This window comes from Ascidiella aspersa, chromosome 9 (assembly GCF_963924565.1).
Source record: "Ascidiella aspersa chromosome 9, kaAscAspe10.2, whole genome shotgun sequence".
Taxonomy (NCBI): Eukaryota; Metazoa; Chordata; class Ascidiacea; order Phlebobranchia; family Ascidiidae; genus Ascidiella; species Ascidiella aspersa.
In genome coordinates, this window is record NC_139455.1 from 23,715,377 (window position 1) to 23,740,501 (window position 25,125).

Below are 25,125 nucleotides of genomic sequence, written 5' to 3' on the forward strand. Positions count from 1 at the left end.
CTAATTAAGAACTTTACTAATGGTTTACGTTGAAAATGAATAAAAGTTGTTCAAAGCGTTCAAAATGGTACCTATTTCTGCATGGACTTTGTTGTGTCTTACTAATTTGTGTGAACCAATTTCAATAAATCTAATTATGTAAAACCACTGAAATAGCCGACCCAACCAAATTAAACGGCCAAACAAATCTGGGTCGCGACCCTTAAGTTGAGAAACACCGAATATGCTGTCCTAGCCTAATCTAAACGAAAACCTAAAAGACTCAAAAACTCGACAAATCTTTCCGCGAGTATTTATTTCCGAAAGTCACAAAAACGAGTTTAAGTTCACGAGTGTGCTCGGCATCTGTGAGCGAACTCGGATACAAGGAAGCGACGGAACGAGTCCTTTTCCATGAGTTCGAAAATACGAGTTTGTACTCGATCGAACATCGACGAGTCAGGGTTGGCGAGTTTTGCCTTGACTTCGTTCTTTGACTCTGAATCGATGTTGATCTAAAAAAGTGAAAATGAGTTTAATTTGTTTTATTTTATTCCAAGGCGCTTTCCGGTATATATTGTACATTTTGTTTGAAACAAAAAGTTTGGAAATTACTTTGTTTTGTAACACTGAACCTTTTTCACGTAATGTTGATATTATATATTTGTTTAACAATGACTGTTAAAGCATATAACCCAGTGTCAGTTAAGCCGATTTAGTCTGGTAAGAATTGAGTGACAACTTGTTTGAATTTCGACTTTTCGGGCATTTTTTGACACTTTTTTGGTAATAACACAATCGTTTAGTTAGGAAAATGCTTAGAAACAGATAAAAAACATAGTTCTTTTGTTAAGTTTCAAATTAAAGACACATCCGAATAATAACAAATATAGCTTCAAAACTAAAATTCAAGTTGTTCGGTTTGCATAATTAACTAAACTTATAATATTTTTAATAAGTCGAATGACTATTTCTAAGCTCTGTACTGGAATTTATTGCCCAATGTTGACATCTTTGAAGCGAACATATGTTGTAATTTTCAACTCACCTCCGAAGGCGAATCGTCGGCGAAGAACCTCTCGTAGATCTTGGCTGCCACCTTGTGGATCTTGGCGCCCTTGCTACGCTTGAGCGATTCGCACTCTTGCCAGAAATCGAGATTTTCTTCGCTGAACTCGGTTTGAAGAAACGAACGGAAAGCGGTGGTTCCCCCTTTAAAAATAGAACCGTTGTTAAATTATATAAAGTGATTAAACTTAATACATTTCAAATCACAAAAGATAAAACGTGAAAGCTTTAAAACTGAAATGTAAAAGTGTAAGCTCAAAATGAAAACACAACTTCCAATATTAAAAGTCACAAAAAAACTTTAAGTTTATGAATCCTATGTATTAAAACTAAAAAGCTTGAAAACCGCCTATAGCCTAAATTTATAGTTAAAAATAAGAAATCACCAACATGAACTTGAGTAAACCATCGCGACCCCGCGCCATTTTTAAGTGATAGATTTCGATATTTGCGTAAAATTTTCGTCTTTGTTTTTCAGTATTTTTTATTTTTTCATTATTTCTATTTAGCAAATAAAACGATGTATTGTTGTTAATTTTTTTTCCAAATAGTAGAAACTTTAATATATATTTTTTTTTTGGCACGCCGTATTGATCAAAACCTAATTAAACGAGGCGCAGTGAGAGCTTCGTTGCTTTAGGCTTAGGTACAGTTTTGTACAGAGCTCAGTGAAACAAAGTGTAGCAACTTTGAAGGTTTAAAAACTTACCTTTCTTATTGAGAAGGTCGTTTAAACTGGAGCAAGCCGAGAAACAGGAGTCGCAGTTGTCGCTGAAATACAATGTAAGTTGATTATTTTAACGTTTTGGGCATAATAATTGGTTGTAAGGGACGAAGAAGATGTTTGATCGTAGGAAACATTTAAGAGTATTGTTATACTATTTAAATTAAAATATATAGTGGACTTTTGAAGTATTTAAATAAAAAATGTAAACGTTAGAATTATCTATACTGGACTGGTGATTGTCATTAATCAAGTACACACGAAATGGTTATAACTTTAAACCCAACATGATGTGGCAATTCAAAATCTGAAAAGGTTACGTCAGCTTATACTATATTACAAAAATTGCAAAATAATTGCGTGTCAAACATTTTTTTTGCAGTAGACTTTTACAGGATTGCATTGCTTCTGGTTTAATATACAGTATGGAATTGGTTTTAACTTCAAAGCAATAACTTTTATATTTTAAACAATATTGTTAAATCGTACGCTGCAATTTGGAACGCTTTTGGAAGTTATAATACCCGTTTTTATAACACCCCTTTAAGAGATATAATAACCTTAAACAACGATCAATTATTATTAATTTTTGCGCAAACAACCCAAAATATTGCCTTTTTTACCGTTTAGATCTGCGAAGACTCGAGGCTCGCTTGAAACTTGAGTTTCGCGAGAGAGAACCCTCCTGCTTCGGATTAACACTTGCGTCGGTGGTTTTTCGTTGAATCCAAGATTTAATGGCGGATCTAAAAAAACGAATGTGGAGAATATTGAAACAACAAAGTGGAGAAAATGCACCCAAGTGCGGGTAAGATATAGATTTTAAACAGTGTTCTAAATATTTAAAGATAACTTTGTTTATATTTCGTCACGTTTGTCACTAAATCTCCGAAGGGCCGTATACTTTCAACAGTCCATTTCCTAATTAGCAGGTATAAAAAAAGTTTTTACAAAATCGCAACTAAAATTTTAAAATAAACAAAAAACGAACAGTTTCTAACCACAAGCGGGCGGTAATAATAAAGCGAATTGCAACATTTACGAATTTAAATTTCAACTCTGAAGCTCCTTAATATTTTCCAATAATAATTAGTTACCGATTTCGGGTAAAACACCAACACAAAAACAAAACAAAAAACACTCACAGTCGATTCGATTTCGACTTGTCATCTTGCTGGTCCGCTTCAAGCAGCTGGATTTCGCCTTCGTGGATATTCGACCTTCGCGTTGTCCTTGACCTTTGTCCTCGCGGCCTAAATCCGGGGTCAGTCGATCTTCTTCGATCTTTTTTGTTAGTGTTGGCGACATCCGAAGCGGCAGGGTCGAAGCGGGAGGAAAAGCCCTTTTTCTCTTCAGGATGCTGTCGCTCCGGATGGCCGCAGTTTTCCTTGGACGCTTCGTCGCTATGGTAACCGAAATCGTCGGTGATTCTGTCTTCCTTCGGCGATGAGGACTTTTCCTCTTTCGCGTTGGTGGATTCGCGGAGGATTTTTGATCCTATTAACACAGGAGTAATGATGCGAGCGGATCTGAGCTCTTTCCTTTGAACCGCAGCTTCTTTTAATTCCACTGGGCTCGGAGGAAGAATAGGGATTCGACACTGATGGCTCCCAAATCGCTCCTTGAGATGCGGGGAGGAGGTATTGTTGGCGGAGGCCGAGTTTAGCTCCTTTAGGATGTCCCGGAACTGCCAGCGGTTGTTTTCAACATCCGGGGAGAAGCTCTTCACTCTGCTGTAACCCGACGGTATCTTTCTTCGCTTGTTCTGCACCATGTCTTCTTCTTGTCTTCCGGTGGAGGACTTGCGGCGTTTTCCGGAGGATTTTGAGAGCTGGAGGTTGTTTATAAGAGGAAGAGGACACACAGCATCCCTAGGAGCACCACTGTTACTGCTACTTTCGTCCAGAGGACCCTTGCAAAACTTGCACTGGCAGCCCGCGTACACCTGCGACAAAAACAAATATGTCAATTTTTGCGTTTTTTGAACCGATAATTGATATTTCGGAGCATAATGATTGGAGGTTGTATACATTATCGAAGCCCATAAACAAATAAGTCAGCATTTTGAACGTTTCGAATAAATATCAAGATAATGGCTGGGGATGTATAGTTAGACATAGAGTGAACATCAAAGCCCATATGGAAGTAGGTAGCATTTTAAAAGTTTCGAAAACTCTCTAGTCATTATTACCAACATTATCAAAACGTTTAAAATGCTACCTACAGTACTTCTGTGTGGGCTGTGATATTCTCAAATTAATATTAATATAGGTTTCTCAATAATTTTAAACTTTGAAGGATTAGTTATGGACATTAGGGTTTGTCTTTATAGAATCCAAAACCATCGGCGGCAGGTTTTAGCTAGCCGATCGTCTGTTTTTTTTTTTTGGAAGAAAACCCTCGACCCAAAGTGCAAAGTGCACAAAAGGGCAAGAATTAATGAATATCAAGGGAATTTTTTTTTTTTTTTTTTTTTTACCTTTTCCAGCACTTTTCAGACAACTTTTAAAACTTTTAAATCGTTCGTTCCTGTTTTATTTTCCAATTGCCACACCCTCGTTAATCAACTCTAATCCCGGCACTCTAATCCCGGCATATATTTTGCCAAGTGTCATCGTCAGTTCCTTATTCTATTTGAATATGTGTTTTTAACTGTGAGTTTTAATTGTTACTTATGAACAAACACAGCACAAAAAAAATGATATCCGTTTATCGAAACCTAATGCCAGTCGAAGACCTAAAATGTCGACTAAAGGGTTTATTTTTAGTCCGGGCAGTTTATTTTAAATGCAGCAGTTGTATAGTTAAAAAATTTGGGGCAGGACAATATTTTTATTTTAAGGTTGTTAATGCAAGTTTTTAAATAATGTTGCAATTTAAAAAAAGTCTGATGTTTTTTTTGGAAGAAAACCCTCGACCCAAAGTGAAAAATGCACAAAAGGGCAAGAATTAATGAATATCAAGGGAATTTTTTTCGCAGACGTTTTTCCAGCACTTTTCAGACAACTTTTAAAACTTAAATCGTTCGTTCCTGTTTTATTTTCCAATTGCCACACCCTTGTTAATCAACTCTAATCCCGGCACTGTAACCTCAGCACAAGTGTCTCCGAAGCTCGGAATAAACAGCTCGGAATAAACAGCTCGAAATAAATACCTCCGCCATGTAGACCGCGTGAACTAATTTTACGCCCAACACCGAGTTAGCGAACCACTAATCCTAAGCTACCCGCAACTACCTCGAAAAAGTGAAGGCTTTTACAAACTAGCTTTTCTTATGATCGGCTGTTTTAAGTCCTTTTTAGCAATGGGCCAAGTCAAGGCCGACGACTTTTTTGCTGATTTTAGCTGAAGGGAATTTCTGATTCCAGTTCGCTCATTTTTCGAGTACTTTTTAGCAGCGGGCCAAGTCAAGGCCATGGCTGGCAAGACGAAAAAAACGCCTTGCGACTTTTTTGCTGCTGTTCGCTGAAGGGTATTTCCTAAATTTCCGTTTGCCCATTTTTACTAACTCGCACTCTCCCGTTGTTGACTGTTTTGAGTACTTTTTAGTTAAGCCAAGCCAAGGCCTTGTCTGGCAAGACGACAAAAAACGCCTTTATTAGCGACTCTTTTGGCTGCTATAACTGAAGGGTATTTCCTGATTCTCGTTAGCTCACTTTTATAAACTATAGCTTTCTCCAGTGAGCGACTGTTTCGAAACCTTTTTAGCAATGGGCCAAGTCAAGGCAAACGCAAAAAAACGCGTTCGACGGCGACTTTTTTTCCTGCTAGCCGAAGGGAATTTCCTCATTTCTGTTTGTTCAGCGGCCGCCCAAGGGATTAGGGCCGGCGACACTTCAGTCGATCGAAAACTTAATGAGTCTCTACCACTCTCTCAAGTTCAAGCGGTCGGAAAAACGTTTCAAGCAGCGGTTGATTTCGCCCTTGAAACTTTCCCAACCTTTCGAGGCGAACAGCTGTCCCAACTTAGCTGGAGGTGAAGCGTGTGCGTTGCGACTGATTTTGCTGACTTGCTGATTTGTCTGCGTCAAGTATTCGACGAGGGTCGGATTCAAAAAGCTTAATCCTGCCGGAGTGGCAACTCTTTCCAAAGCGTTTAGATAAACTATTGTCGGGTATTTTCCAGCTTTTTGTGTGAGTTTTTCCAACGAGGTTTAAAGGTGTACCAGACAATGTACGCCCAACGCAGAAACCTGTTTTTCAAATTTAGGCAAAGTCATCACTTTTCGAATGCACTTAAATTCAGATGGACGGGTACTTTTCATTCTTGTTAGGTTTTTGGGTGTACCATATGACGGAAGGCAAACGTAATACATAGGTTTTTTTTATGTGCATAAACTTGTATGCGCATGAATGTGACCACTGTTTTCCAGCTATTTCAAGTGTCGTAGCTTTTTTTTGTTTATTTAATTGTCTGTTACTGGCATAACGTTCAACGCAATAAATATGTTTCGATATTCATCAAAAAATCGAAACTTCGAGTTAGTTTACAATCATACGAGCAAACGTTATCCTTGGCCAGTATGACTCCAGAAGGGCTTCATCACAGAATACACTCTTGTATATATAAACGTTTAGATATAGTTTCATACTTTGTATAATATCAATAATATCAACTAATTACTTCCATTTTCATCTTCCGCAATTTACAGCAACCTATATGTTTTCCTTTGCTAATTCACAAGGGCGCCACAGACCACAGATTGCAAACCGCTGTTCTAACAAAACAACCTCCTTGACATTTGCTTTATTCGTTGAGGACACCTTATACCAGGGGTGGCAACCAGTCAGAGAACAAGGGCCGAATTTCTTACTTGGTTAACCGCAAAGAGCCACATACACACAAGGAAAGTAAATAATATAGCCTACACCTCTATTTCTTGCCCACTTCCACAAAGCGGTCGCACGAAACGTAAAAAAGAGTGCCTTTACTTTGTTAGCGAGACAAACATTTAATTTAGAAGGAAACTCGACGCATTGGTTGCAAAAATGCACATTCATCGGTATAATGTCATTTATCAAGATGATTTGAACAAATAACCTGAGAATCATTGACCCACAGCTTTATGGCTGTTTTGCGAACTGCAAAAATCCTCCTTTGTGCGTTTATCATGTTTTCAAAGTGTTACTCACAAAAAAATGGCTTTAAGGCCAGCCTGAAATGACTTTAAGAACAGCCTGAACCGGCAAATGAAAATAACTTTGCCAAACAAAATCGACACATAATAAGATATCATACTTGCAACATGAACGTAAGAGCCGCATAAAACTGAGTGAAGAAACGCATGTTGGCCACCCCTGCCTTATACAATTCACACAGTATAAAACCTTAGAGTTTCGGTGATCAAAAAAGTAAGTAACGGCACCCAAGCAAGGCTCACAGTCGAACAAAACATAATTAAACAGTTCGATGCCACCAATGTTGGGCTCAATCGAGATTTGGGCTTTATGTCACATTACACCTCATAGCAGGCTGTACTACACCCATCGTACCTTGAAGCGCAGGCCTCGTGGTATAATTGTGTTTGCGTCAGTAACACGCTTTTGCGAGCATGTGCCTGTGGATATCTTGGACGTCACCATTCTTATCGCCTTTTGCTTGCGCTTGTGCTTTTACGTGCATTTCAATTGTTTTCATTTACACTTTGACCTGATGAAGCACGGTTGTGCGAAAGCTTGTCGAGAATCCAATACAATTTGTCGTTATACCAGGGCTGCGGAGTCGGTTAAAAACAACCCGAGTCCGACTCCGGCCAAAAAAATACAACTGAGCCCGACTTCGGCCAAATGTAAGATTTTGTCGAGTCCCGAGTCCAGCTCTGACTCTACAGCCTGTATTTTACCCATTTACGCAACTAAATTAAGGTGGATTATCTAAAATCCACTCATAGGGGTGTCATAATTGACCCACCCGCATTACATGGTTTAAAAATATTTCACATTTGCTATTACACTTTTACAACTTCCATTTTGCCGCCTTAACAGTTCTAAAATTTGATACTGCGCATGCGCACGTCGGACTTGGGACTCCGGTAGTTTTACGCGGTCTTACCCGAGTCCCGAGTCCCGAGTCCGACTCCGGCAAAACAAATCGACTCTGTCGAGTCCCGAGTCCGACTCCGACTCCGCAGCCGCAGCCCTGCTTTATACAGTGCCAACTGATTCCTCTATTCAGAATTAGACAAATACGGCCATAAACAAATTATACAATTCTGTTTGGTAAAACCACATTTCGCAAAAAAAACAGAAACTAAACATCGAAAATTAAAACAGTTTTCAAACCATGTTTGCTCAAAACCGTTTTGGATTTGTTTTCTTTAAAGCAATATCCTATTTCTGGATTTAAAATGTACCTTCTTAAACGCCGTCTCGTCCAAGTTTCTTCTCGCCGCCACCCTCGCTTGTCTCCCTCTACTGGGCAAAGTAGTAAAGGTTGTGCTGCCGCAAGGTGGGGTAAAAGGTGCGTGTGGTTTAATGGAGTCCTGACGAGTAAATCTCGAACTGCTTCTTGCTTGATAGCGTCGACTGGGCGTCACTGTAAGAAATAATTACTTGTTTTTCCACAATCGTGAAGAATGTTATGACACAAAAGCACAAATCTGTTTTATGTTAAATTTAAAGATAACACCTGGGACGAAATTACACTAATGGATAAATACAGTATGGCATATTAAAAAACTCACGCAATTTTCTCATGGAAGAGTTGGTGACTTTAAGGTGCTTGCGACGGCCCAGAGACCCGCGAAGAAGGTAAAACCAGCCTTGGACAACCTGGATAAACATAGTTGGATTTACAAAAGCATTTTCTACTATACAAACAGTTTAGTAACAACGATGCTTGTCAAAACATACCAAAGCCAGCCCAACTTATTCGTGTTGTTTGATTGTTTTTTTAAACTAGGCAGACATAGAAAACATAACAAATGCTTGCCTTATCTAAAATAAAATGTTTTTTCTTGTTTTGTGATCAATAAAACAACTAGGCCAAAAAATATTTTCATTTGTGAAAAATGGGATTATTTGTGAACAATTCCCATACTCTCAGAGAAATACCGTTTTGCAAAAAAACAAACTTGTTTCGCGATTGCCTAGTTGTCGCCAAACGTTTTGGATTATAATAGGACACCCATGTTTTTAACAGACGCAAAGTTAATCATTTTTGCCGTTTAAACACTTGTCAGCTCGACCAGTTTTTCGCCTTTTTTTGATCAGAATTATCTTTAAAATATGATGAAAAACAAACGATTCTGGTTACACATAAATGATAAAGATTAAACTAACTGCAGAACTTAGTAAAACGAAAATCAGTTTGTTTAGATGTTGTAAGATAAATATATTTCGCTATTCAGTTCCTTTATTCGAACTACAATCCAAACAAACTGATTTTCGGTTTACCAACTTTTTCGCCATTTTAACAATTTTAATTCAAATAAATACCCTACCGCCTGATTGGTCACAATCCCGCGCACGCCAAAGCTCAGGCAGCCAATGAACGTCGAGCTCTTGCATTCCGGCGTTCTGCTCCAAGCAGAAACCAGAAGTCGTCTGTTCGAGTCTTGTGACGTAACATTGCTGTAAATGACGACAAAATAGGTATTTTAAAACAAACAAAACATGATACCATTAAAAGGGAACTATGGTAATGATCATTTTTTCGTTCTAGGTTTTTTAATACTGGACATTATTATTATTAGATAACTTAGTTTAATACGCTGCACATCATATTCCATAAAAGGCTGGTCTGGATTAAACATTTTGCAAAATAATCCCGTGATAAGGCAACAAGGAAAGGGGCACCACATAAATTTTCATAGCCGAATTTTCAATGGCGCCTTTGTGTTTAATAAAATAATTCTAGTTGGTCAGACAGCTCAGATCTCAATAGCGGCCCGAGTGAAATACATTGTTTCTTATGTTTCTTTGCCAGGTATCATCTTTAACTTCTTTATAAATGTTTGTAGGTGTGAGAACTATTTCCAAAATAAAAAAGAAATGTAAATTCATCGTAACTTGACCCTCAATAATATTTTGATTGTCACATACAGGGAGTCAAAATCTTGAGTGCTTAGGGCCTCTTAAGTGCATGGTCCGGTCCTGTCACAGTAGTAGGTCACAGTAGGTGTATAATATACTTTTAAAATCATGTTAAGATAATTTGCATTTAATTAACTAATCCTCACGTACAATGCGAAATCTTCGTGAAGCGTCGCGGCGCCTTCTATGACGTTTTGCGGTGTTGTTTTGTGACGTAGTCGTGCCTGGTCATCGGGAAAAATGGAAATCTGAAATAACAAAAAAACATTAAACCACGTTGTTGTAGCGATATGCAGCGAAGGCACTACTAATTGAACCATGTATATTATTCAGTTATAGAACTTCATACTAAAAACATAAAGTTATAAAATCGTATAAAAATCAATTTTCAGGCGATAATATTCATTTAAAAGCGGTGGGCAAACCAAAACTTGAACCAGTTAGACATAACTTTAATGAATATACATTGACTTGTTATATATCATAAGTATATGTTTTCATTTTGCCTTTAACAATTGACGTTTGAACATTCCTGAATTTAAAAGGAATTTTTTTTAAATAGGAAAATTTGGAAACAAAAAGTTGTGATTGAAGATTTAATAACTATGTTTTATTTAAACTAAACTTAAAACTTCTATTGTGTAAATTAGAAGTTACCTATCAAGACAAAACTTTAAAATAAAAACAGATAAGTTTTAATTCTTTGTACCTTGACATACACCGACGTGTCTTGATCACTGGAAATGTACCTCACTCCCAATACAGTGATAGTAATCTTCTGTTGTGACCCGCATACCACCAGTTTAAGTTGACCTGTAGAATGAGAATACTGAGTTCAATAGGTTGCTAACATTACTGTTTATTAATACAAAACAAGTCTATACAAATATGTGAGTTTCGTGAACGTTAATCACCCATAACAAACAAATTTTATATAAAATAACACAATAAAAACAGTTGTCTAAGAAATTATTTACTGACGGCTATATTGAAACCTTATATATTATATATTGAAATTTCCGCAAAAAATATGTTCTGTTTTATTATAATGAATAAACCATAATAATTATCGGCGTTCTCAAAATATGCTGTGAAATGTTTAAAACCATTTTAGCTTAATAGTGAGTTTTAAAGCCAAATAAGGTCGAATAAATCGACACCATCTTGATAAAAGACCTGGTCTGTTTACCTTTGAGTAAGTTTTCACCCATGGTTACAAACTTGGTTTGCAACTCTAAAAATATTTTCCTATTTTACCTTAATTTAAAAAGACAAAACAAGAAAAATTTTATTACAATTCTATTTAAAAACAAAGCGAAAATAGCTGCAGTGATACACATATTTTCATAAACTTATATTAATATTATTATTAAAAAACAATCATTGACTTGTTTTCAAAGAAAACCAAATAGTGCCAAAAGCTGACATTCAGGCCTAAAACTACTCTATTCTAATGTAAAAGCAAGCTCTTAAATTTTTCTCAACATTTTTCGCGGCGTCCCGAATACGAAACGTAAGTTTAACATCGATGCTTTGGCGACCCAGTTCTCTTCACTGAACGTTCTGTAAGCGAACAAAACTGAGACAATAGCTTAAATTGGTGCCAAACTAATTGATAGATGCAGCGGTGGCATTCTAATTTTTGTCAGCCGGTTCTATCACAAAAGTCATATTTTTCAGCCGGTTCTGTTACAAAAAGTCATATTTGTTCAGCAAATAACTGAAGTAGTTGCAACCCCAGGTTCCAGCAAATGTTGCGAACTGCGCACCGAATGAATCCCATCACTGCTAACTGCCGCACTAAAAAGCAACAGTCGTCTCATGACTTGTACCTATGACGCAACAATTACATTTTCTGGCAAAAAATCACAAAATAAAAATTGCTATAATTATAAACATTGCCACAATATATGACTGTTACGTGCGACCTTGACCATTGCACATTTTGAAAAAAACAAACACGTGAGCTACTTGGATCTCAAAAATCAATGTATGGAATAAGATGCAAAAATCCATTGACAGTAACCAGTAATTCTAAACGGTTCGCTGATCTCAAAAAAATCCGCGAGCTGGTTCTATAGAAACCGACTGAATCCCACCACTGAATATAAGCCATATCTTCCTATTGTTTCCGCAATTTTCTTTGGAATCTAAATAAATCGAACCATGTGAACTACTGCAGTCGGCAACCCGACCAAATGTTGTGAGTCTCACTGTCTTAACTCAACCAAAGTCGGTATATCTTTCCCAGCCCTCGGATAATCTCCACTAAGCCACAAGTAGAAACAAGAGGGCCATTTAAAACCTCTGTTGAATTAAACTTTCACACGCTCAAAATAAAAAAACGTCACAAAGAGCCCTCTATTGTTACGTCACGCGGTTTCGAACAACGGTGTTTGTTTGATCACAACGGCTCGCCGCGCCTTCCGAAAGCGGCGGGAAGTCCCCTAAATCAAAGTCGATTGGCGAAATCGGGTTTTAAGATCTCTATTCGGTCGATCTGACGCTCCAATTCAGGTCAAATAGGAACTACTTTTATCAAACGTAATTAAAGTGTACGTGAAATTCGCTTAGTTGCTTTTTATTACGTCCATTTTATTGCGGTTTCGAATTAGGCCCGCTTTATCTAGTTGTTGTGTTAAGTATTATTTGGTTGTAAAACTAGTAAAAAATGTCTTTCGTGTCGTCTACTCAATACACTCTGAAACTATGATAATAACGTTTATACCAAAAATACATCACTAAACTTACGCTTAAGATTTTTTAAGAGCGTCTAAAAAGATTTTTTATCGAAGCATTAACAATAAACGTTAATTGATCTCCGAAAATTAGGTTTATTACATAATATTTAAAAGTTTTAAAAATGCAAATGTTTGAAGACTTTTCTTAAAGCTGAATTTAATATTTAATAACGCTATAATACGATGCTAAATAGACCAACAAATACGTTTACAACTTCCAACCCTATCCTATTACGACTGCTTTAACAGTCAATGTTTCATCATTTACACAGCTATAAAAACGGCTCCTGTTGCTAAAATCGCTTTCAATCAAGCCAGTGGCTTACAAAGGCACACTTTAACTGTCCCGAAACCCGCAGGTAGCCACCCCTTATAATCGAATTGCCCCGAACAAAAACTTCTTCACACCAGACTCCAGACGTAAGGCATTGAAATATTGCGGTCGAACTTGCGCCTTTACTTTGAACTGAGCGCTACTCAAACAAAAAGAACAAGGTAATGTTGCACGAGGAAAATAGAGACGGTTGTTTAATTTTCGCTCGGTTTGTTGGCCGTCTGTGCAGTTGCTTTGGCGCGTTGAAGACGCACTTTTCTAAAGCAGGTAATTTGTCTTGAGCTGGGTTGAAAAGATTTGCCGATAAAATAACTAGTAATGCGTAATTAATTTTCGAGTGTTTGGAGTTGACGGTTATGACGTCTTTATTGATTTTATCGTCCGGAACCCGAATACGCACATGTGTGTACAACTGCTACCTGAAGTGAAAGTAGAATACTTTTTTGAAAATATTTGAAAATTTTCAGAGGTGACATCATATACTTACGTCATAATGAGACGTCTAAAACAAATAACCTAATAGGAAACGTGAAGCTATCGTTATATGCAACTGAAATCTTAGTTTAAACACACTCAAGGAAATAGTGGGATGGCCTTGTAAACGAACATTTCTTTACTGACACGGCCTACCTTCGGAAAAGTTTATTTTTCCGCCGTTCGTAACCGTTCCGGCGTACCATTAACATTGCTTCAATCTAGCTCTAGCCCTTTTGCAGATTAAGAAGCAACGAGTAACGCATAATTCATTTTTAAGCGTTACAGTTGTGAAGCGCTTTGCGAAATCAATGTCTGAAACATTTTTAGCGCTGCACACATGTGTGGACACTGTGGTCAACCCCTTCTGCAGTCATATTGGCCAACAATACCGGCACATTTTACTCAATTTCAAAGAAAAAAATGTCTAAAGTGGAACAACATGTTGTAAAATAAATCCACACAATTTAGATATGTCATAAACTATATATATGTTAAATTCTTGTGGAAAAATGAAATTTCTTGTGAAAAAAGAAAAAATGTATTTAAAGAAAAAAAATCATCTCCTATAAATCGCTTATCGTGACTAAAATACGTAAAATAAATGCGTTTCGATTTACCTTTATTATAACGCTAAACCTACAACCTATTGTAGACCTTCGCTCGGCACTATTTTATAGGCCAAGTCACAAATTCAAAACTTGCAAATTTATTGTTAAACTTTATTGAAACAAGCGCTGGTACTCAAAAATAACCAATACTTTACTTTTCTGCGTATTGCAACAACCACAGTAACACAGCTAAATTCTCTTTTCAAAACTCTAACTTAACAAACCTGAAATTCACCTACTGAGCTATGTACGTTTTACATATAAACCTGTGAATATTGTAAGTGTGATACGACCTCTGTAAAAAAGCAATGGCGCTGCACGCGTCACACTTCACTAAAACACAGAGAGCCTTCAAAAGGGATTATTAATATAATTCGCCACTTACAGGATTTCCGATGATGACTATTTTCGCTAAGCCCCCCAGAAGGCTTTCAGTTCTTTTGTCTATTACATATTATAGGGCTTCAGGCAGTTATGCCGTCATCACCCTTCGTACTGCTTTAAGTTTTAGAATAACTTTTCGCTATTAGTTTTCTAACACCCTAGGACATGTCCTAAGCTTTGTATTCCCCCCTCTTATATTTTTGATCCTTTTACGGCACTTGGCAATACGGTGTTCGAATAAATTGAGATTAGCTTTTGAAATTTTCTAGCCAAATATTTAACTTCAAATATTCTGGCTCAATTAGAATTGATCTTTAAGACTAGTTCATCTTTAGGCAGCAAGCAGCAGGGGTAGGCTTTTTCGTTGACCGCTTTCTGTTGTTTGCGGGCCTTGTTTTTGTCACGTTTTCCTAAAGTGTGATTGCTAACAAAATTGGCTAATATTTCAAATTACTCCTAAGTGAAGTGCGTATAATTAGCCAGCCAGTAAATTTGCGCAACCATAACCTCATTGCTTGCTGCAACCTGTTCGTACAGACAGCTTTATCAGAAAGGGATCGACAGCCCGTATTCAGCAACTGAAACGTTTATAAACATAAAGTGTGTTATGTTAACTTCACACTTTATCATAGTACTCCGGATGCCATCAAAGAGGCTTATCGAAGTTAGACGGGTGACGCAAATTAGTATAGAAATACGCCATTTGAAATCGTTTACGTTTTAGCCATCACGCTACTGTTTTACCGCCACAAATTAGATAAATAGCTTCAATTTGCTAAGAGTTAGCAATTCTTACTTACCGAGTTGATTAAGATCCTCAAAACAGACAAAACGCTCCCTACTGTCCACCAACGGCACAAGAGAGCCACTTCTAAAGTCGGCTAAGGTCACGTGACGACGCATAACTTCCTTACTTAGAACTTTGTCACAGTGTGTACTGTCGGTCCTGGTTGTTGCCGATGATGGAAAGTGGTTTAGATATTTTCCAGGATCTCCTGAGATCATTGTGCCAGCGTTAAGCAGCTTTTTTAGGTCTTCAGTTGCCAAAAGCCACAAAGGAATACGTTTATTACAATGCGTCCTGTATAATAACGTATTAACACAAGCGTTTAGCAGTTTTACGATATTTTTTTCCGTTTTACTACTGCATGGAAACTTTTGGTAAGTGTTTCTACGCTATTTTTTTTTATGTCGCATATTTTTCAATTCCAATGCAGAACGTCTTCGTTTACTATATATTCTATAGTAGATTATTTAGTTTCCTGTTGAATTAATTATTCTTTATTTAATGACTACTCTGCCATAATCGCCAATAAGCATTTACAAAAAAGCAATACCTTTACATCAAGGCAAAATAAAGCAAACAACAAAACTTTTCTGAACTTCGCCTGCAGTAGGCCCTAGTCATTCTTATCAAGTAAAATACCAGCAAGGAAAACGCAGCAGATATATACCCAACTCTAAACAAGCAACTTTTTCCAATCCCAAGTCGATCAGCTGTTGTTCACACACTCAAAGTTGACCTCCCGCCTTTTTCGGGGTATTCCCCTGCCGAGGACAGTTGCTCAACAGGAAACTGACCTTGGCGAAAAGTTTTCGCCTTTTTGCGACCAACGGAGCGCGATGATGTCATCAATGACGTCACGCGGCGTCGTCGGAAGCGAAAGTAACCGCGAGGCCTTTTGTGTTTCACCATCTTAATTTACTGTGAAAGAGGTGACGAAATGGCGTGGGAATTCGTGACTGGTAATATGGGACAGAGTTGTATTCTGATTTTACTAACTATCAAGAAAACAGCAGCTTTGTCTTAGATCGACGAGCTTCTCATTTTAAACGGCAGTTCTTGGAAAACACTAGAGATGTCCAATACTTATTTTTATATCGAAGCCCGTTTTTACGACCATTGGCCCTAAAACCAAATGACGTCATTATTGATTTAGAGAAAGCAAAATTAAATCAATTGAAAAGTTCACTGGCAATGATGGTTTGTAGTTTAGGGCGAGATTTATTTTTGCGTTGGAAAGTTAAATGTAATATTTTCCCCAAAATTTACCCCTCAAATCGCTAAAACATGGCAAAGGTAGTTACATCGAGCCTATCGAAACTATACCGATACTAACCCTTGGTCGAAAACGATATTATCGGAACAACATGGTGATGGTTAAATGATTTACTGGATTAAAATCTTGACGGTTGTTCTATTACGACGATTTGACCTCCCCGGCTACAAATATTTTAACAACTTTGTTATATTTTTTCCGTTTCATACACAAACAAAAATCTAACTTTGTAACGTTACCTTGTGCAACATCTGCTCAAATATTTAAAACACTAAGTAGAAAACCAAGCGAAAGACAACATAATATAATATAGGATAAACTGAAACTACATATGCATAAAATCTCAAGTCGAACTATTCGTAATGTTTTGTGTTTTTTGTGATAAACACACAGCTAAGCAAAAAATAAATGTTTGCATTTTGTCCTTAATTAGGTCAACTTTTAGAAAACTAATTTACACGAAATGTGTTTATTCGCGGTACAAAATGTAAATAATTAGGACGCAAAGCAGTTCACAGATTACATCCACACGCAAATGAAGAATCACGTTTATCGATAAACATGCGTTTTTAAAGTAAGAGCGACACACTTAAAGCAATACGGTACCTTGAAGAACAGAAATGAAAATGTGTTGCATATAGCATGAAGCAAACGCCATGCCGTTTTTTACGTAGTATAGTGCAGACGAAAGGTAGTAACATTAAACTAAAAATTCACAAAGCCAACACTGCTGATGTTTAACTCCATGTTTTAAGTGCCAGTGTATTTTTTTATTCTTAGGTAGATTAAAATTTATAAACCTGATGACTTTTTAAAAGCCATGCTTTTTTGTCGACTGATTATACAGAATATGCAGCAAAGGTTTGGTTACAATCAAATAAAAAATTAAATCGTTAAGGTTTACGGGTTTGTACCTATGTCATTTACGATTTTTGATTCATAAAATATTGCATTTCTACATGTTACAGCCAAAAGCGAAACAGTGCAAAATAAGAACAAAAGCAGCAGATAAAACCTCTAAAACAGTGTTTCTCAACCTTTGGGCCACAACTCAAATTTGGTTTGCCGTTTGATTTTATTTGACTACATTGGGTCGCCGATTACAATAGTTCACATTCTTAGGTTTATTACAATTGGCCCTGACAGCTGTCTCTAAATATTTAGGAAATTGCGGAAGCAACACGAAGACGCTCATGTTAATTAAATTCAAATTTATTAAAATATTTGTCCTGGGTGTTTTTGTTCACTTACAAAACGTAAAGGGTAAGAGATTTGGGGTGCATCGTAAATATAGCGGGTAATATTGCAGTTCTTGCGTACCTCGTGAACCTGTATATTTGAGATGCAACGGAGAATTGGGTAAGCTTCGTTGTTATCGTATACTAACGTTAAGCATTTCTTACATTGCAAAAAAGGTTGGGAAACACTGCTTTAAAACCTTTAAACCACAGTATTACGAGGACTGTGCATCGTATGATCTCATGCGGGCAGCATATTAATTTCTTCCGGATCGAATTTTTTCATCTCTATTGCTTCCGGTCGAGCCGGAAATCTTGAAACTAAACGCTTGAGAACATCAAGAAAGACAACACCAAGGACTATACCGGAAATCTGCAAAAAAAACGCATTAATAGTTTGCAATACAAGACTGGGTGTTTTTGGCAATGCGGTAAACAAGTCATTAAAAAACGAAAAAATATTCGTTTTCAACAAGTTAAGTTTCAGTCCAAGTCGTTAGTGACGCCAGTAAATTTAAAGTTATACCATTGGCACTAAAAATAATAATAAACTTAAAAAAAAAATTGTGAAACATCTTCCATTCTAATCAAAATTATACCAGAAATATAAAAAAAAACATTTATAGTTTGCGATGTCAAGACTGAGTACACTTTTGGCACTGTTGGAAACAAGTTATTTTAAATTGAACCCAGTCAAGTCATTTGCACTAATAGCAAGTCAAGTCTCCTTCAAAGCCATTAGTTACGCAAAGTCAATTTCACAGCATTGGAATCAAACAGTAATAAACTTCCAAGATCGCACCTTCCATTCTGACTAACATTTCGCACAAACAAAAAGCGAAACAAACGGCAAGTCAACTTTTATCACATTTAATAATGGACTAAAATAACCAAGTTTTGGCCTAAAAAAAGTATTTTATCAAAGCACATTAACATATGTCAAGTCATTTAGAAATCTAGGTCAAGCTTTTTACCCAGAATAGGCTACTTACAAATTAAGCTGACTTAAATGATTACAACACTTGCTTTTAGAATCAAACTAAATCAACTGTTCTAACGTCTAAACACCTATATAAGGACAAAATATATTTATTTTTTAAAGTAAGCCATGTATTTTGTAAATTAAGCCAAACTTTACTTTTTTTACCGCAATACTCAAAAAAATAATTTAAAATTAAAAAAAAAAAATTTTTAAATAGTACAACAAAAAATTGTCGTAAAATAGCGTCAATTGAGATGTTAGGAATAATTTTAGTTTGCTGACCATCTTGACTTTCGTATAATATTAAAGTTAAAACTTATGCAGAATTTTTAGAAAAGTAAACCTGTGGAAGGAATATGGCGAGTAAGAGTCCGGCCATTACATCCAGGTTGATCCAGAAAAAGTCGATGACAGCGTCGATACAACCGTAAACGTAGATGATCTTGACAGCATCAAACACCTTAAAATGGACAAGATTCAAAGTGGGATCAGTATAACCACGAGGTAAAAGAAACATGCACACGCACATGTGTGCTTACAACTGAGATCTAGCCCTTTTGAAGCTGCTTTTCGAGCAACCATTACGCCCGCCTTACGTATCATTAGTACACCGAAAGCCACCGTAGACTCGCCGAATCAGTCGATCAATGATGTAAGCATAGCAGGCTAGAAAAACAACTAGCCTGCAGTGAGGTTGGAACTCACGACCTCCGGTCATGCAGGGGCCGTCGCTCTACCAACTGAGCTATACACGTTCAGAGAGGATCAAGTCGAGAAACAACCATACGGCATTGCTTGCATCATTGGTCGGCGGATTCGGTGAATCTGCGATGACTTATCTTTGTCACCAAAAGGTATAACGTTTAAGAACTCGCCCAGTTTTCCCGCTTGGTGCATATTTTTTTAAAAGCGAAAACAAATTTTTGGACCTGCGCTATTATTAATTTTAGTTTTTTTCTTCAAAGTCTCGCACGTTAATTGTCTCCTCGAGCCAAAACATCATTGTTTTGCAAGGATATTTAAAAGTAATGCCCTCCATTTCCAGACTTTTGCAAGGTGCTATGAAAGGATTTTCCTATTGAGTAAAAACCTTTTCCCGTGTGAAATTTTAAACAGAGTTAGGCTTACTGTAAAACGGCGTTTAAGAGGTGTCTTTAAAACGGAATACGGGCACACGCAGATGGAGAACATAACAAACATTATATACTGAGAACGTCGAACAAACAAACAAACAAACAAATAAATATAAGAAGAACTTATTTTTAGTGTATGCTATGCCTGGTAGCAACAGGCATCCGGTCCTCAACACATAACTTAAGATACACTTCCATTAAATTCCAACTTAAACATACATCAAAAAATGAATGACTTATAAACATAGGATTTTTAAAGACTCTTTAATACGCAAATATATTGAAAGACAATCGAAGATATTTAAAGATTCAAAGACTCGCAGTTTTAGTTTGTATCTGCTATCGAAACTTCGGTTTTCGATAAACAGTATTGCGGAGGTTTGGATATAAAGAACACAATAAACAATACCAAAAATGTTGGAAGAACATCAAAGTCAATTTAGAAGTAGATATCATCATGATGTTGAAAATAAATAGTGCCATTTTAACCTGCAAAATTCTACCTACTTCTGTATGGGTTTATTATTCTTACTACGCCTTACTCCAACCTCCAACCATTATGCTCCAATGCTTAAAATCAAATATTAAATCGACTAAGTTAACAATACCCACCGGCAGATCGAGCGTTTCGTACCCGCACATTGAATTGATGACGTAATCAACTTCGAAATCGGGGATACAGCAGGAGAAGGGAACCCCACACGCCGATGGACCGGGGGCAGAGCAGTTGTGGTACGGGTTGATTTCCCAGTCCTTGTACATTCGACCGCCGCAGCATTGAAACTAAATATTCCTTAAGCTCAGGGTTGCTTAAACTGAGGTCCTTGGAGTCATGGACCCCTTTGGGGTCCGTGAACTAATTGTAGGGGGTCCGTGAAAGCCAAATTGAAATAATAGCGTATGTTCGAAAAGAATTTTTTTTAAAAAAAGAGTTTAATTAAAAATTAAACGTTTTTGCACAGAATGTATTTGGGCTCCATTTCACTTTCACATTTTTTGGACCAAAATCAGCATATCTTTGAAGTTTATTATTTTTTTTTGAAAATGTTTTGCCTTCCGTGGTCCATGCGATGCAAAAAAATGTTAGCGGTCTGCGGTAAAAAAGTTAAAGAACCCCTGCTTAGCTTATAAATCGCCCTGTGCTTTAGAAAAAACCTTGCATTTGCACTATTTTAAAATGTTTAACCGCATTTAAAGGAATTAAATATTCTAGATTTTGTAAATTCTGATTCTAAAACTTTGTTAATATTTGTCAAGTATCCCTGGTTTATTGGGTTTCAAAACATGTTTAGTAGGATCACAAAAAACACCAAAAGTTAGCGCAAAATGCAAAAGGACATTTTCTAAAACTTTTTTTAGGCGAAAAGTAATAAACAGTATAAAATATAGCTAAATTTTTGTTTATTTTTTACTTAGTATTATTGTTTTTTTTATCTTTCAATAACAAAAGGTTACACGGCACACTTGAAGAGTCTGCCACTACACGACTAGGGACTGATAAAAACTTTTTATTTGGACTAACGTCACAATAAGTAGCATAACACAGAACGAACCAAAGAATCAGCCCAAAGTAAAGAATTACAAAACATTGGTAAAAAGTACATTTCTGCTTTAAAAATTCCTGAATTTGATATTCATCAATCAAATAAGGCCTTGTAATAGCAGCAACGTTGATTACGATATTATGGCTTTATTGAAGAAATCAGTTATTTACCAGTTACTTATTTAGTACTTACTTCAACTTGGACAAAATCGACTAGGTTCTTCAGATCCTGATCATCATAGTAGGTAATTAAGCCCTTCATAACGTAATCATTCACTAAATTCTTGGCCTGAAAGATAAACACATAAAAATAGCCACTCTAAAGTTATTATAGGTATGTATAATAATGTATTAGTACAGGTGTGGCAAATATTTTCATTTCCTGGGCTACATTTTAAATCCCACAATTTGATTGTATCAACTCGCGTAGAGTAGATTACCGTTTGGTGAATTTTACTCCAACTCTGCAAGAGTATGCAAGAGTAGTCTGTTACGGGACCGCAAGAAAAGTATTGCGTGGGCCACAAGACAAGTTTTTTTCGGTAACAAATAAATTGTATTAAAGAGTTTAAACCAACTGTGCCCTTTAAATTGATGTAACAGCCAACATTATTCAGGTTTAATTGGTTATTTGAAGCAGTGCAGTGCAATGTTACATCACAGTAGAACAGGTAAACACGGGGGGATATTAAAAAACAATACCATTTTTTTATTGGAGTATCACCTCCAGTTTTTTTAAGGTTTGGTTTGGGTGGCCGCTAAGTAGTTTTAAGAGACCGCAAGTGTTTCATTTAAATACCAAAAAGTTGCAAGTCCAAAATTTGGGAAACCGCTGGAGAAATTTGATTTGGGAAACCGCTGAAGAAACACCTTAAAAAAAGCACTGATCACCTCTATATAAATTTGGGTAATTCAGCTAAACGAGCCACAAAAAATAATGTCAAAGAGTCTCAGTTTGTCCATTTTTCTACTAGAACAATAATTTTTCACAAATGGTAGATGGAGTTTAAATGTCATAAAAAGCTATATTTATAATGTTAATAATCTTTCAACAAAAGAACAACATTATTGACATGTTAATAAAGCAAACCGGTGAATTGTTCATACACAATGTGAAAGTGATTTCCATCTAAGTGAGAATGTTTATTCTGCAAAATGCACATATTAAAGTAGGTGTGGTGTTAAAAGCTAAATCATGCAATGTTGAACATGATTCTTTTGGTGTTCATAAAAATTAGAGAAAGTTTCTAAAAAGACATTTTATTCACAATATGCAATTTTTACTAAGGCAAAAGTTGCATAAAAATACATAGTTTGAATTACATTACTTTTTGTGAAATTATCCAATTAAAAAACAATGTAATATGTAAAACAGTAATATTTTTGGTTATTTTTTCGTGACTGAAATTCTCATCTGTCCTGGATTAATTAGTAATGCAAACATCTAAGTTTTAATACATATGTAGGTACTTAGTATAAATAAGGTAAATATGTAATTTTCACTATGTCCGAATGAAGTGCCTATGTCAGTACCTGGTATAAATAAGGTTTCTATGTAGCATGGTTTAATGTGTGACCTAAGTTTTTAGAAAGCAGATAAAAGCAAACAAATTAAGATTAATTAAATCCGCAGTGATATTCGATTAAAATTGAGCTTACTTATTGTAAATAAACAGCCTTTGGATCTTTCTCAAGCAGCTGATTAATGCTTGCTGCTAAAAGCTGCTATAAGCTGTATGCCATATGTGTGGATTGCAGACACACAAATTAATATGCCAAACAACTTTATTAGACACATAAATTAAAATGGCCAAACAACCTAATTACCTTCTTCTAATTGTCAATTGGTTAAAAGCAAACTCATGCAGTGCACTTCACGTGATCAACAGCTTTCATGTGATCTACATGATCAATGCAGGCTACTCACGGGATCCTTAAACACCAGAGCGGCCACACCCGCACCAACCTCCAAGGCTATGCAGATTATAGCAAGTGAGATAAACTAAAAATATGGGACAGTAATAAATTAAAAGTATATACACAGCAAGTGAGATAAAGTAAAAATATGGAAAGTTTTTACAAAATATGGAAAGTTTTTTTTGATTTGATTTATTGGGTATATTTTTGTTGCTTTTTATCAAATTTTGCAAAAATGTTGCACAAAACTAGTTTTAAATAAATTGAACCATGTGAACTACTGCAGTTGGCGACCCAAATGGCAACCTAATTTTGGGTCGCAACCCATGGGTTAAGAAACACCAATTTAAATGGTTGCATTAATTTATAGAGTAAAAAAGAAAATGTATTATGATCAACAGTATTGCAAACAAAATTAAGTATAAAAATATAAGCATAAGTGATTTTTGTGTAAGACTAGAATCATTAATTTAAGGAGTATTCTCTTTGCAAAGAATTCAAATTGAAATTTCAATGGCTTTTGAAATGGATTAGTGTTGTTTTTCCAATAAGTGCCTAAAAGGTTTAAAAAGTTTTAATTTAAGGCTAAAAGTTTTAATTTAAGGAAAAAAACTTTTGGTCTTAATATAAATGACAAATTGCATTACCAAGTATAAAAGGCAAATGTTGTCCCTTAGAGCGGCCATGCTTCCGATTGTAGCAAAACTAAACACAGTGATTCCGAGAATGATCAAAAACACAGCGGGGGTCGTGAAAAAGTGCTCGGCATCTGTGAACTTTGACCTCCATATTTCCGAATATATCCCCAAGGCAAGGATGCTTACTCCAACAAGCTGAAAAAAAAATAGAACAAATCCTTTATTTAATCCAGTCTCACAAGATTGTAATTTGTATAAGGAATACCGTAAAACAAACATGATTCATGAGTAAAATTTAACATTATTCATAAAGAATATTATTAATGAATATAATGTTGCATTGTCTCAATTGTAAAATTCTTCTTGTCTCAATTGGCAAAGTTTTGTTTAAGTACCAAAATTTCAACCAAACATTCAGGCAATCTTCTTCAGGGTAAATTATTACATACCCATAGGCAAAAAAAAAGAAACATCATCTCCATTTGGCAGAAAGAATAATTATTATTAATGCAATCGTACACCAGATTGAAAATTTTGCCTACAGTTGTACTCTTAGCTACAGCCTAATATTTAGTGGAAAATTACCATGAAATGGATTCAGCTGTAAAAATTTAACATAATATTAAACTTAAGCATTGGCACCAAAGATCGTTTATCTATTTATATGAGTCTAATTCAAACATTACTTTCTGTTTTACTTTGGGCATTACCTGAAAGATGAAGTTGTAAAAATAGAGGAACCATTTTGACCAAGTGTACAAATCATCATCCTTTAGGTTAGAGCAGCACATGTTTGTTAACAAACCTGTTTAGAAAGATAAATATTTAGGGTAGTAGCATTGTATCACCGCCCTGCCTTAAACATAATTTGAAATTTTTTGAAACACCTAATGGCCAGGGGTAGAATTAGGAAAGGGCATCAAGCCATTGGTTCAAAAATTCATAACGTCAAAATTTTAAATTTGGGCTAAAAAGCAAAAGTCCCATAACTTGAGAAATAACCAAAATTTTCAGTCAAAATTTTCACACATTACTTAATGCGGCACATCGTATCTAGCAATCCGGTATTTATCAAATTAAAATATTATTCATTTTTTACATATTACTGAAGCAACCTGCCCGATCCTGCAATCAGACTATTAATAAAATCTTTAAAAGTTGTCCTGGAGTCATTTTAACTGCAACTATTCAGCACAAAAAAACTAAAAGTCAATATGTCTTTTATTCATATCGATGGTGATACTTCTTACTGAAGCCAAGTACGG

General features: G+C 36.0%; 2 protein-coding genes across 3 annotated transcripts; both read right to left on the bottom strand.

Moving 5' to 3' along the window:
• Positions 1–326: 326 nt before the first annotated feature.
• LOC146133721 (uncharacterized) lies at positions 327–15,354 on the bottom strand. The gene is made up of 11 exons (XM_083397831.1): positions 15,150–15,354; positions 10,515–10,618; positions 9,956–10,053; positions 9,214–9,343; positions 8,455–8,542; positions 8,125–8,306; positions 2,917–3,716; positions 2,395–2,517; positions 1,757–1,818; positions 1,028–1,191; positions 327–494 (listed from the first exon to the last, which is right to left on the bottom strand). The coding sequence occupies exons 1-11, from the start codon at positions 15,352–15,354 to the stop codon at positions 327–329; spliced, it is 2,124 nt and encodes a 707-aa protein (XP_083253957.1).
• A 2,114-nt stretch (positions 15,355–17,468) lies between these two features.
• LOC146133722 (tetraspanin-15-like) lies at positions 17,469–24,679 on the bottom strand. 2 transcript variants are annotated; one of them, XM_083396905.1, is made up of 7 exons: positions 24,571–24,679; positions 23,870–24,055; positions 23,233–23,307; positions 21,499–21,594; positions 20,375–20,545; positions 18,973–19,089; positions 17,469–18,020 (listed from the first exon to the last, which is right to left on the bottom strand). In XM_083396905.1, exons 1-7 carry the CDS (start codon positions 24,649–24,651, stop codon positions 17,889–17,891), a joined length of 858 nt encoding a protein of 285 aa, XP_083253031.1. In that variant the 5' UTR covers positions 24,652–24,679; the 3' UTR covers positions 17,469–17,888. The 2 variants fall into 2 exon arrangements, with proteins under 2 accessions (XP_083253031.1, XP_083253032.1); XM_083396906.1 differs by lacking the exon at positions 23,233–23,307.
• Positions 24,680–25,125: the final 446 nt, after the last annotated feature.